This window comes from Zeugodacus cucurbitae, chromosome 5, assembly GCF_028554725.1.
Source record: "Zeugodacus cucurbitae isolate PBARC_wt_2022May chromosome 5, idZeuCucr1.2, whole genome shotgun sequence".
Lineage (NCBI taxonomy): Eukaryota > Metazoa > Arthropoda > Insecta > Diptera > Tephritidae > Zeugodacus > Zeugodacus cucurbitae.
Window position 1 is genome coordinate 41,683,407 of NC_071670.1, and position 12,378 is coordinate 41,695,784.

Consider the following 12,378-nt stretch of genomic DNA (forward strand, 5'->3'; position numbering starts at 1 on the left):
GACGAGATTCCATGAGTTCTATAGAATCAACCGACTCACAGTACACACGACGGTGTTGCAAACGAGTCAAGGCAACAACTAATAGCAAACCACTCAAGCCCGCAAAATCCTTGCTGAGCACTTCCAGACTACGCGCAACGAAGAAGGCCAGTAAAATGCATGTAGCGAAGCGAAAATCGAAATCAAAGAAATCGGCACAAAATCAAGTTTGCGATGAGCACGTACTGCGACGCATTGTGGCGATGGGCTATAATGAGATTGATGTACGACGCGCTCTAATCGCTAGCTTCAACAATCCCAACGAAGCTGTCGATTACCTTATACAGCAGGTGCAAGAGCGCGTCGGATACCAAACCGAAGCCAAACGGCAGCAGCAGCAGAGGCAGCAACACGCACATCACCATAAAACTAAAACCGCAGAGCAGACGACGTCCAATCAGGCGAACGCCTTGGCGTTTCTGCGCCAGGATCCAGACTTTAAGAATCTACGACGTCTATTGCGTAAGCGACCGAATGTGCTGCAGGACGTTATAATGCGTATCGACGAAACTCAGCCAGAGTTGCTGTTAATGCTGAAGGAGCACGAGAGTGAATTCTTGCAGCTGTTGCACGAAAGCAGTGTGGAGTCGGAGGATGAGCAGTGCAAACATTGTAACTACAATGCCATGCACATCTCGCCCGAGGAGGAGAAACATATATCGCGTTTGGTGCGCATGGGTTTCAAACGTCAGATGGTGATACTAGCCTTTATCGCTTGCGATCGTAATGTCGAGCGGGCTGTAGACTATCTCTGTCGTATCGATGACTTACACATTTAATAGATGAAACCGGTGCGGTGAGATTTTAGAGTATACTACATTTAAACTCAGATTTAGTGGAAAATAATTCTTATACTTAATTTATTTTAATTTGGATTTCTTAAATTTCTTGTATTTTTACTATTTAAGTATTTTTAACTCAATAAATTTTAGGTCGCACAACTTAACCTAAAAACATTACATCAAAATAAATGCAATGAACACAAAAAAAAGCGAATAAAACCCAGCAACAACAATAGAAAAAATAAAATTTATGCAGTTATTCAGCTATTTACACTGTAACCTTAATTGGCTGATAGACTCGTGGCGCGTAATGTTCATTAATCCTATTTATTTTATCGTTTTCACTTTTTATTGCATCGCTTTAGCGAAAAGGGATGGGTTATATCAGCCCTTTGTATTATCATTGCATCTAAGCTAGCGTTCCACGTTTTTGTTGTTGTAGTGCGGATATACATTTTGATAGTTTTGTTTGATTTTTAAGCCCAAAGTCAAATAGAAGAAATATACAGTTTACTAAGAGATCGCAAGGGTTACTGCACTGTTAACGGGCACTCTAACTGCTAGAATTGTTGTTGTATATACTTAGGAGCTTCAACACAGTCAACATCATCCTGAATGTTGGCAATATAAACAGACAATACAGACATGGAAATTAAACGTTGCCTACAATTAGGCAGATTCAAAGGTAATTTTCTCCTGTCTTCATTAAAAAGAGCGCTAGGCTATTTTGGGCGAATTTATGCTTTGGAAATAAAAATTATTCTTATTGAAAACTGAAAGCGAAGCTCAACTGTTAATGACAAATGGTACAACTTAAATTTTCTCAACACATGAGGTCTCGATTTACGATTATTAACAATTTTTTGTTAACAATTAATTTTGGACACTATGTGGGATGATTTAAACACATTTTTAGTAAGAGCTTCAGATTATGAAGACTCGATTGTTAGGGAAGTGGTTTTAGTTTTTCTAAAATCTATTACGAGGAAAGGTAAGACAGTTGTCATGGATGTCGTCTAACGGTCAATCAAGAAAACGGCATGTCTCGATGGGATTGGACCACAGAGAACGGGAAGTTAGATGAGAGGATTTTACAGTGCGTGCAAAGAGTTGGTTTCTGGATCTAAGCATGTTTTGAACGGTTGTTGTTGATCTAGGCAAATAATTTAGAGAAATATAGTCGAATTGACAATTCTTGGTCGGATAAAAAAACGGGTCCGTTTCGGTTACATAGACCTGCGGGTTGAGGCAACAGACAAACTACTGACGGGAGAATAAAAACTGGAAACCAACTAATTGAACAACTAATTCCAAATGAGTTCTAAACTAAACTCCAGTGAGCAGTTGGAACCATAACTTCAGTATAAAATGTCACTCCTAATGGTCTGGATGCCAATTATTACGGGCCTTGCCATGTCTGGTGTTCGAAATGTGATAATCAAGTATACGGGAAATTTGGAGAGCTAACCTTTACTGTATTTACCAGTCATCGGATGAAATATGCTCAATGGGTCAGATTTCCACCCCAAGTTTTAAGACACTATTTGTTGACATCGAAGAAATCTAAAGTAGGTACAGAAAACGAATTGTCTCGACGGGTTCGGATGTTAGATAAGTGGGTTTCACAGGTTAATTGTCTGTTTTTGATTGCCGGAACTACATATACAATTCACAGGTAAGTTGGCTGGAAGGCTATTATTGTGCGTTTTTCGGACTCTATATTGAATAGGACTCTAAATCCGTGGTATAGATAATGGCTACGAAATTTTCAACGTTTAAAACGAAGGTTAATAATTTGAAGACAAAGTTGTAGGTATCTACTACCTTGGAAAACCAAATTAAGGACACGAATTCAATAAAAGTTGAGAATTTACGCAACAACGTAGACTCGGCAAAAATACCTTATTCCTTCATAGATTCAATAAAAATAAGGGTGAACAGAGATAGAATAGATAATCCGTTTATTGATTCCCACAGAACAGCCGGTCCTACGCTACCAGAGTTAACACGGATTTTATCCGGTCAAGGGCTTTAATTTCGACGATCTAACCCAATTGTACAACATTGTAAATATATATCGGATAATCAACTACTTAGAATAACCGCAAAATCAATTACCACTTACCTTAAAGCTCATTTGTACATTCGGCGAATTCGCGATCGACGGCATTTGCATTGCTTTGGTATTTGTTGTGGCTGCTGCACCAGTTGTTGCTTGCGATTTCTCGTTGTTTTGCTGTTTAGTTGGTGTTGTTTTATTTTTTCTTTTCGTATAAGTGCGTTTGGTGCGTTTGTAGCGTCTGGGACGACAATTGAGAAACTCAATTTCATGCTCATTCACCGCCGCTGGTGGGGGAACCGGTGCCGATACCGGCGCATAACCCATATAATCGAAAGTATTCACATTCGGCATGACATTGCCCATATTTTGCGGTTGTAATTCTAGTTGCGGATATTGTGGTTGGTATTGTTGTGTTTGTTGCATGGTCTCGTAGATCATTGTGCTCGCATCGAAGGGTGCCGGCGGTGTTACCGTTGTAACACCACCACTGGCATTGGCATTCTTAAAACGACCGGTCATGGCATTTAAATATTCCGGCATGCTGTCTTCACTTTACTGTTATTGTTGTTGTTGTTTTTGTCTATTAATTGTTAATTTACACAGTTGTTGGGGTAGGTAAAGGATTTGTTGTTTTGGAATAGTTTTGAATTTTGCTGTTTAGCTGCAATAAAATTTATAATTTCTCGTTATAAAATCTATTGTGATATTTAATTTGAGACAAAAAAAAACTATAACAAATATTTTTAAAGTAAATAATAGTAAATAAAATAAATAATTATTATAAAATTTATTAAAAAAAAATATTTTTATAAATTTTTTTATAAAAACATTATTTTTATAATTATATATTTTTTTTATAAATCATTTTTTTTAAGATTTTTTTTACTAATTCCCTTAGCAAAAGATGAGAAAAAAACAACAATTTTCATTATAGCCCAGTAAATGCGTTTTTTTTATTTATGAATTCATTTAATGTTTATTTTAACCGTTTATATCGCTTCATTTCTAATTTACTTGTAATTATACTTTGTGATAAATAAATAATTCAATCTATTGTAAGCCTGCTTATAGTAATCACGCTAGTAGCTCCAAGCAATTTAATTGTTCAAACGTTTCTTGATCTCATTTCCCAGTTCGGCCAGTGGTACTTCCTCCTCCTTGCGTGTAGTAACCTCACGTAACTTCACAACGCCTTTGGACAATTCCGAATCACCAAACACCACTGCGAAGGGTATTTGATTTTCCTCGCAGTATTGCAACTGCACTAACAACTTCGGATTCAGTTTATAAGAATGTTCAGCCTTAAGAAAAATAGCAGAAAAAAATTAGTCTTCAAATGTCAACACATTTAGTGGTTGATAAACCACTACCCTACCTTAATGCCTTGGTCCCACAGGCTATTTAAAATGCTCAAACGCTTCTCGTGCAAACCTTTATGAGCCGATGCGACATACACTTGCACCTCGTTGGTGCGCGTTTTTACGCCAGCTGCAGCATTCTTAGCTTCCAATACCGAAAAAATACGTTCCACACCGATTGAGACGCCAACGCATGGCACCTGCTTGCCCTTGGGATCGAACATGCCGACAAGGTTGTCATAGCGACCACCACCAGCCACCGAACCGACAGCGCCCTGCTCCTCCGCAGCCTCTGCAGCACCATTCTGCACAATCTTCGGCTCGGCTTTTAGCACACATTCATAAATCACACCGGTATAGTAGTCCAGACCGCGTGCCAGACTCAAATCGAAGCTAATCTTTGGCGACAAACCCATTGCATCGCAGTACTTAAGCAGCAGTTGCATGCTTTCCAAGCCTTTTACGGCGCTGGACACAGCTTTGAGCTTTTCATCAGCCAGCAGTTGGGCGACAAGTTCAATGCCACCACTCAGTTGCACATATTCACCAATTTTATCAGCAGCGGCAGCATCCAGGCCCTTCTCATCAATCATTTCCTTACGCACTTCAGCCCAAGGAGTCTAATGGTGGAAACATGAATGAAATTTATGCAAAGTCAAATTTTGTATGATTTATATATACATACCTTATCCAACTTATCTACGGCAGAGCAAATCGTACGGAACTTATCGGCAGGTACACCACACGCCTCGAACATGCCATCCAATAATTGCCGATGATTGATTTTAATCACATATTCGCCAATATCCAAGGTATCCAACACTTCAGAGACAATTTTCACGCACTCCGCATCGGGCAGCATGGGATCAAAGGTGCCGGCAATATCAAAATCGCATTGATAGAATTCACGATAACGACCGCGTGTCATAGCGGGATTATCACGCCGATACACTTTGGCGATATGGTAGCGTTTTAGCGAAGAAATCTTGCTCATGGCTAGATAACGTGCGAGGGGCACGGTCAAATCATAGCGTAGCGACAAAATTTCACCACCTTGATCTTTGAGATCGTAAATGAGTTTGGAATCCTCACCATACTTGCCGGTGAGCACCTCCTGAAAATTTAAAGCAAAATAAAGAAATTTATTTAAAAATACCGTTAGTTAGTTTTTCGCTTACTAACCTTCAACTCAAATACAGGCGTATCGATAGCTTCACCGCCATGCTTCTTAAAAACCTCCACAATCTTATCCAACACACCTTGCCGCAACATCATCTGCTGTGGTGAATAATCGCGTGTACCTTTTGGCGTCTTCAGCGTAAACTTCTGTGGCGTTGCAGGGCCATCACCAAGCTTCGCCTTCAAAGCTAGCAAACGTGCTACCTCTTCATCGATCTGTAAATTCAATGAAAATAATACAGTTTTCGTATGGCAAATTTAACATTATTTAATGTAAGTACTAAAGCTAACCTGTGCCAGTTGTTGTTCTAGCAGAGTTGCCTCTTCATCAGTCTCATTATTGCTGTTGATTGTGTGGCTTTTCTTTTTTCTATGTGAAATTTCATTTGTTGTAGCACTTTCGAATTGCCCCACCTTATGGCTGGTGGCGCAGTGACGACACGATTGCTGATCTGCGGGCCCGAATTTACGCTCACCGCCGCTGAACGTTGTACACACAAATGTGGACCAATTTGTTATTGGCCGACTTTTTGTATGACCAATTAAGTAAGCAGTTTGACGGCCAATCGAACGCAACATTTTTTTTTTCTTTATTTTCTTTTTTCCTTTAAATCGTTAATAAGATTCTAGAGTTTTTACTGATTATCTCGTTTACAAAATTTTACTCAATATGAGTACGAATAATCATGTGTGGAGAATTTAACTTTTGGTAATTATTTAATAAAACGCGCCGATTTGTTTAAACCTAAACAACAACAATAATGAAACTGATTAGAAATTGTCTCCGAGTGGAATAAAAAAAAACAAATATTTTCTTAGTGAAATTCGTAACTTACGAAGCTACTTGTTTTTGTTGTTTTTACTATTAATAGTTGACGCGCATAAACAACAACAGAGACTATTAACAAACATATTAAGCAAAATTATTGATTGATTGATGAAAATGAAGCATTACCAAGCGTGAAGTTAATGGTAGAAGTGTGAATGAAGTTGATGTGTTATGTGAACGGATATGTAATAGTTAAAACAAGGATATATGTATATAAGGAATTAGTTTACAAAAATTAAGGTGCGCCTAAAATCAAAATGCATGAAAAACAAATTAAATTTGGAGGTTATTTTGTAATATGAAATCGTTTGTGCTTTAGTAAAATTTAGCTCGAATTTAATATTTTCTTGGATATAATTGAACATTCAGTAAAATGAGCATGATTCAGCGTTATGGGTGAAAATTAGTTTTTGCAAAAGACAATAATGAAATGAAAATGAGTTTATTTTAACTTACAAAACTATGTATTCTACGAAGGGACACTATTTAGCATTTTTTTTTCTAAAATATTGCATTCCATCGGCCACAAATTGCTGCTTTGGAACACTTCAATATGTTTGTATATTTACAATTTAAATGTTGTTTAAATATTATCTGCTTATACGATAAAATTTAAGATTGTTTTGTGAAATGTACAACTACATACCTACCTTTAATATTAAAAAAAAAAATTTAAAGTTGAGTTTTTATAAAACAAACTAAATTTTTTTTATAAATTTTCATAATACAAAAAGCATTCTACATTTCAGTTGATATTGAAAAAAAAAAAAACATTTTAATAATTTCCCCAAAACTTTTATCAATATAATAGGATTCAAAAATAAAATACAACTCAACTGTAATATACTAGAATGAAGATGCATTTGTGAAAATGTATGTGCCACCTAATAGTACTAAAACCGCAGTTTAATTGCATATAGATATGTATATTCCCATTGTAATATAATATGTGTCTGCGTTTTTCAAGGTAATTGGCGCACCAGCTTAAGCATCAAGCATCATAACCAATCCAGAAATATTCACGTGAGTTTAAATACATTCTTGCATTCAAGTTCAAAATAAAAAAATATTCCAGTAATTGCGCAAAAATCAAAGCCAGTTTAGAGGCATGAAACAAGTTGATTTGTAGCTTATGGCTGCATGAGGCAAGCCTCTAAAAATGCATACCCACGATACCGTTATACGTAACCACAGTTTCCATAAAAGCGACATTACTTTTGCTTGCAATGCATAGTTGTATGCGTGTGTGTGTGTTAGTATTTTATAATACAACAAAAAATTGCCATTAGTGCTTTGGACCAGTTGCTGGGAACACTACAAACCGGTCCATAGCACTATAGACTGTTATACAAGGTGGCTCAGCAATAACAATAGACATTACTTATTTTCGTTGCTGGCGAATTTGATTTGAAAGTGAATGTTTGACGAAAATCTGCCAGCACTACAGTCTTGTATTGTAATTTTTTGGTGTAATTATCGGTAGGCACGTAGCCAGGCAAGCAGTCTGCACAACCACAATGCAGTAGGCTAACACCTCCCTCCCTCCCCACGCATGAAACGCTCTATTACATGCATTATTAATTATGGTAGACGCGAGTCAATGCTGCTGCTGCAGCAATGAATCACCCGAAGACAGTAGTTACCCTGTCAAAAACCAACAACAGTAAAGTAAAGAGTTTTTGGTTTGAAGGTTTTTGCAAGACACTCTATTAGTCTGATGAAATCTCTAAATGATTTAACGAATAGTTTTTAATTTCATAAATGAGTTTTAAATGTTATATACACCTACAATTAAATATATATATATATATATGTAGTATGTACATATAAAGCATGATGAAGTATTTTGTTTTAGTAAATAAACTTATGCTATTTGACTTAAATATGGTTTTAATAATAAGAAAATGATAACAAATAAAACACCAATAATGATTCGAGTCTCGGGGGGAAAACAGCTGAAGTGAGCTTACCCTTTCTTTGGTTTCCTTGGCCGCTTTAAGTTTACGAACTAAATCGCCCTGATTTTTAATTTCTTCAAGTATCTGTTCACGCGTCTCACTCATTCTATTCTACACAGGTGTTAGGTTTTTCTAATGCACAATTTTAATGTATATGTTTTTTTTTTTTTGGTGTAAAGTACCGTTTTTTAGTTCACTTGAATCAATTTATTTCTCACTAAAAATTTACACACACTATTCACACTACTCTAATTATCGAGTTAGTCTAACGCTATTTGTATTGTTTCATTCAAAATTCACTTATTTTATTTATATAAAATAAAGATGCAGGAAAATGTATTACCAAGCACAAAACGCACACGCGGTGGAAAATGCAAGTTGAACGAATACGTTGCTGCTGCGGAAAAGGTAAATTATTTGACAGTTCATTTTGACATTCCGTTTGCTGATTGGCTTCGCAAAAAGGCTGAGAGTTGCCCAATTGTGAAATAGAAATAAATAATGAAAATGTTAGAGTATTGGGCCGAGCTTACAACAAATTGTTGTTGCTAATGAAGTTAACTATTTTTATAGAATTTTCTTTGCAATGTAATGTTTTAATTAATAAATAAATAATTTATTTCTCAGCATGTACCAAAAGTCAAATCAAAGTGCTGGTTCCCATGACAGTTGGGTTGCTAATGGAAATTTTTCTGACCGGAATATTATGCAAGTTAGAACAACAACAACAAAGTAAACTGTAGATTAACAACAACAACCCACCCCTCCGAAATTATCGTAATTATGTGCTTAGCAATGTCAGCAACAATTGTTGCTGTCACTATGGATAGTAATTTATATGCATGCTCCCTTCTTATGGGTGTGCTTGTATGTTCTCCTTGTATACCAGATATTAATAATAATGCATTAAATATTATTACGTTATTGCGGTAATAATTTCAAAAATTTATTTCTTATTTTCTATAGTTGTATTTACGTATACAATTGAAATCAACTTTTCGCGAAAATATTAAATAAACGTACATATATAAATGTTTATGTACTGTATGAATATGTAAAAATATTGTGGCTAGATTATACTAATTGAAAGCAATTCACACAATGAAAACAAATAAAAATTGTAACAAAATTTGTATAAATTGAGAAAAGATGCAAAAACAACCAATCAACCGAATGAAATTTAAATTGCAGTTACATAATAATTAAGATGAACGCATACTATTTTAACGAGTACACTCAAGCACTCATTTTGCGCGAACTTAAAGTTTACGCTTTTTCGCCAACATTTTGCGACGTTTTTCGATTGCCTCCAATTTCATGTCCTCCAAATCTTCTTGTATTCCAATCTTTTTACTAATATATTCCTCACGCTGTACCTGAGCAAAGTTGGATTCCATAGCAGCGTCATCATCATCATCTAAATGACGATACCTACAAAATACGGTAAAATAGAATTAGTTCAATGCTTTTACAGCGCATATTGTTGTTACGTACTTTTGTTTATCGTAGCCAAATATAGCGCGTATATGTGATGAATAATCCTCTTCTTCATCGCCATCGTCAATAAAATCGTCCATCTCCGAATCGTACTCCGAATCATCATCTTCAATACGCAGTCCTGTAAAAAGAAAACAACAAATGTAAATTAATGTTTATCCATTAGGTTTTAGAATTTTCAAAAACGCACTTTTATTTGGTTGTGGCTTCTTTGTTTCCCTGCCGCGGTTGCGTTGCACATCAGGTGGCGGAAACTGTCTTGTCTTTTGTACATCTGGAGGCGGAAATTGTCGCGGTTTCACTGTTTTCATATCACGGGGTGGAAATTCGCGAGTTGCACCATTATATGGATTCTTACTGGACGAACTGCCATAAGGATTCTTATTGCTGCTGCTGCTACTACTGGTTGAGGCACTGGTTGATGACGCCGATTTTGTACTAACTGACGAAGGCTTATATGCAGAGGAATGAGATTGTTTGGCACTTGTAGAAGAAACGGCTGAGGATGTTGAACTCTTCGCATGTGAGCTCAATGTGTCTTTTTGCGACGATGAAGTCGATGCCGTTGAAGTAGATGGCTTTTTAATACCATTAGTCCCGCTAACAATAGTCGAAGGTTTACCAGTATTACTCTTGCTACTCGTTGATTGTGCTGTCGTTGTAGGAATAGATTTAGTTGCTTGATTTAATTTTGGTATACGTCCATTTGGTTCCATGCGAGCAGGTGCACTGATCGCTGTGCTACCGTTTTCTCGACGTTCTTTTCCCGAACTTCCACCAAGTGTACGTTCCTTTTCACGTTCTCGATCTCTGCGTTCGCGTGCTTCCTTTGCACGCTGTCGCTCCTCCATTTCCTTTTTCTCCTTCAATGTCAACAAACGTTCGGGTTCTTTTTTCTTAACAACTGGCAATATTTCAACGGGTTCATGTTGTTTTTGTTCGGCTAATTTCAGTAAAGCTTTAAAGTCCATTGGAGGTGGTGGCGGTTTTCGATTCTTTTTGCGATTTTGTTCCTCTTCTCGTTTCTTACGTTCCTCATCCCGTCGCTCAGCTTCGGGATCATACAGAGGTTTGGAAGAACTTGATCGGCTTATACTCGACTCCTTAATACTGCTAGATGAACTAGTGTTACTGTGTGATATCCTTTGTCCTTTTGTACCTCTCTTTTCTTCAATTTCACGTGTAATGGCAGCTTTTACACGCTCCTTTGTTCCTGAGAGATCCCTAAGCGATTGAGGTCTACTTGGTGCAAATCCTTTGTCATCCTTTACGTCTTTGACCTATATGTAACATTTTGGTTTCACAAAAACAAACCTTATTTTTACATCAGAAGTATTAACAAAAGTATAGTGCATACCTTCTCGATATATTTGGCATAAAAAGCGTTTGCCTCTGTTGAAACATATCCATAATCATCCTGATCGGGCTGTTCGGGTCCCGTCATTGTAACAGCAGTATGATCTGTATTTATTGCATCGTCTAACACAGACTTGTTGGCAGATTTTGTGACTTTGAGCATTTTTCTTATCTTATTTTTGGATTTTTCATCTCGCATTGCCAATAAATTCGCTAGTTTTTGCTGCTTTTCCTTTTCCCGTTCACGCTCCTCCTGCTCACGTTTTTGCAAAAACTTCTGTATATTCGCTGACAATTTCTTTTCCTTCGATTCTTTTTTTGGTGGAGCGAATTTAGTACTATAATATTTACCCTAAAAATAAAAATATTTAGATATAAAAATATATTATTTTGGTAATCCCAAGCAGTTGAGTCACGAATATACTAATATGGCAGTTAATGAATCCATCAATCCTTCCGACTCTTACTATGTATGTACCATTCTTAAGCAGTTGTATTGTTAGAATATTCTTATTTTTTCGATTGATTTCACTTTTTAGAAAAGTAGAATAATAAATTGTAATTTTTCCGAACGAATAATAAATAATCCTGCCACGTATTATTCATTTTTAATCACTTATATTTTGGGTGGTATTGAACCCATTGAACAGCTGTTGACCCTTTTCTTACCTCATTTTTACTGTTTTCACTATTTTTCTTTGCCACATGCAGCAAAGTTCCGAAATCCATTTTAACAACCTGGTCTATAGATTTTTACTATCTTTTCTTTTGAAATTGCATTAAATACTGTGTACTATTGTATGTTTATAAAAATTGTCGCGTTACTTTTAAGATTTTGCAAAATTCGAGAACACTGAAATCTAGACTAATTTTTTACGAAGACTGACAGTTTTTATTACGATCCGATAAATAATTGAAAAAAAAATTCCCCAGAGTTGTTTTTTGAACCCACAATAAAGAAAGGGGATTTTATTGTTAAGCACAGGGTTGCATTGGGTGCTGCCAGAAAGTGAATAGATAGACATATAAAATTTTCTTTGCTGTATTAAAACATTTTGTTGGCTTACTAGCTTATTCTGTTAAAACTAATATTATTTATAGATTTAATAATTATTAGAGTGATATTCGAGTTCTTGTCTTACATGATGAGTTTTCTTTTAAAATTTCTTTATGGTGCTACAACTCGTTGTTATGTATATCGATAACAATACCGATAACTGAAATAGTTTATAATATAGCTAAAGGTTTATACACAGAAGGATGTTATTATTTAATTTATACTTAGTTGTTCAATGATATTAAAAAAAACTACAAATAT

At 36.0% G+C, this 12,378-nt stretch overlaps 3 protein-coding genes across 4 annotated transcripts in view; all 3 read right to left on the minus strand.

Annotated features, from left to right (window-relative positions):
• LOC105214666 (paxillin homolog 1) overlaps nucleotides 1-8,362 on the minus strand; it is a 165,271-nt gene extending 156,909 nt beyond the window's left edge. Inside the window, exons 1-2 of the mRNA XM_011188217.3 lie at nucleotides 8,220-8,362; nucleotides 2,947-3,544 (exon numbers count right to left, since the gene is read on the minus strand). Coding sequence (XP_011186519.2) covers nucleotides 2,947-3,423 — 477 coding nt within the window. The 5' untranslated portion in view covers nucleotides 3,424-3,544; nucleotides 8,220-8,362. The remainder of the gene's footprint in view (nucleotides 1-2,946; nucleotides 3,545-8,219) is intronic.
• LOC105214664 (histidine--tRNA ligase, cytoplasmic) lies at nucleotides 3,806-8,373 on the minus strand. Of its 2 annotated transcripts, none has more exons than XM_011188215.3 (5): nucleotides 8,220-8,373; nucleotides 5,424-5,636; nucleotides 4,927-5,355; nucleotides 4,259-4,861; nucleotides 3,806-4,184 (listed from the first exon to the last, which is right to left on the minus strand). In XM_011188215.3, exons 1-5 carry the CDS (start codon nucleotides 8,310-8,312, stop codon nucleotides 3,981-3,983), a joined length of 1,542 nt encoding a protein of 513 aa, XP_011186517.2. In that variant the 5' UTR covers nucleotides 8,313-8,373; the 3' UTR covers nucleotides 3,806-3,980. The 2 variants fall into 2 exon arrangements, with proteins under 2 accessions (XP_011186517.2, XP_054087543.1); XM_054231568.1 differs by lacking the exon at nucleotides 8,220-8,373 and adding an exon at nucleotides 5,712-6,031.
• LOC105214667 (protein SPT2 homolog) lies at nucleotides 8,334-11,979 on the minus strand. Its single transcript, XM_011188218.3, has 5 exons — nucleotides 11,730-11,979; nucleotides 11,062-11,412; nucleotides 9,895-10,984; nucleotides 9,702-9,825; nucleotides 8,334-9,638 (listed from the first exon to the last, which is right to left on the minus strand). The coding sequence occupies exons 1-5, from the start codon at nucleotides 11,787-11,789 to the stop codon at nucleotides 9,467-9,469; spliced, it is 1,797 nt and encodes a 598-aa protein (XP_011186520.2). The 5' UTR covers nucleotides 11,790-11,979; the 3' UTR covers nucleotides 8,334-9,466.
• Between the last annotated feature and the right edge of the window lie 399 nt (nucleotides 11,980-12,378).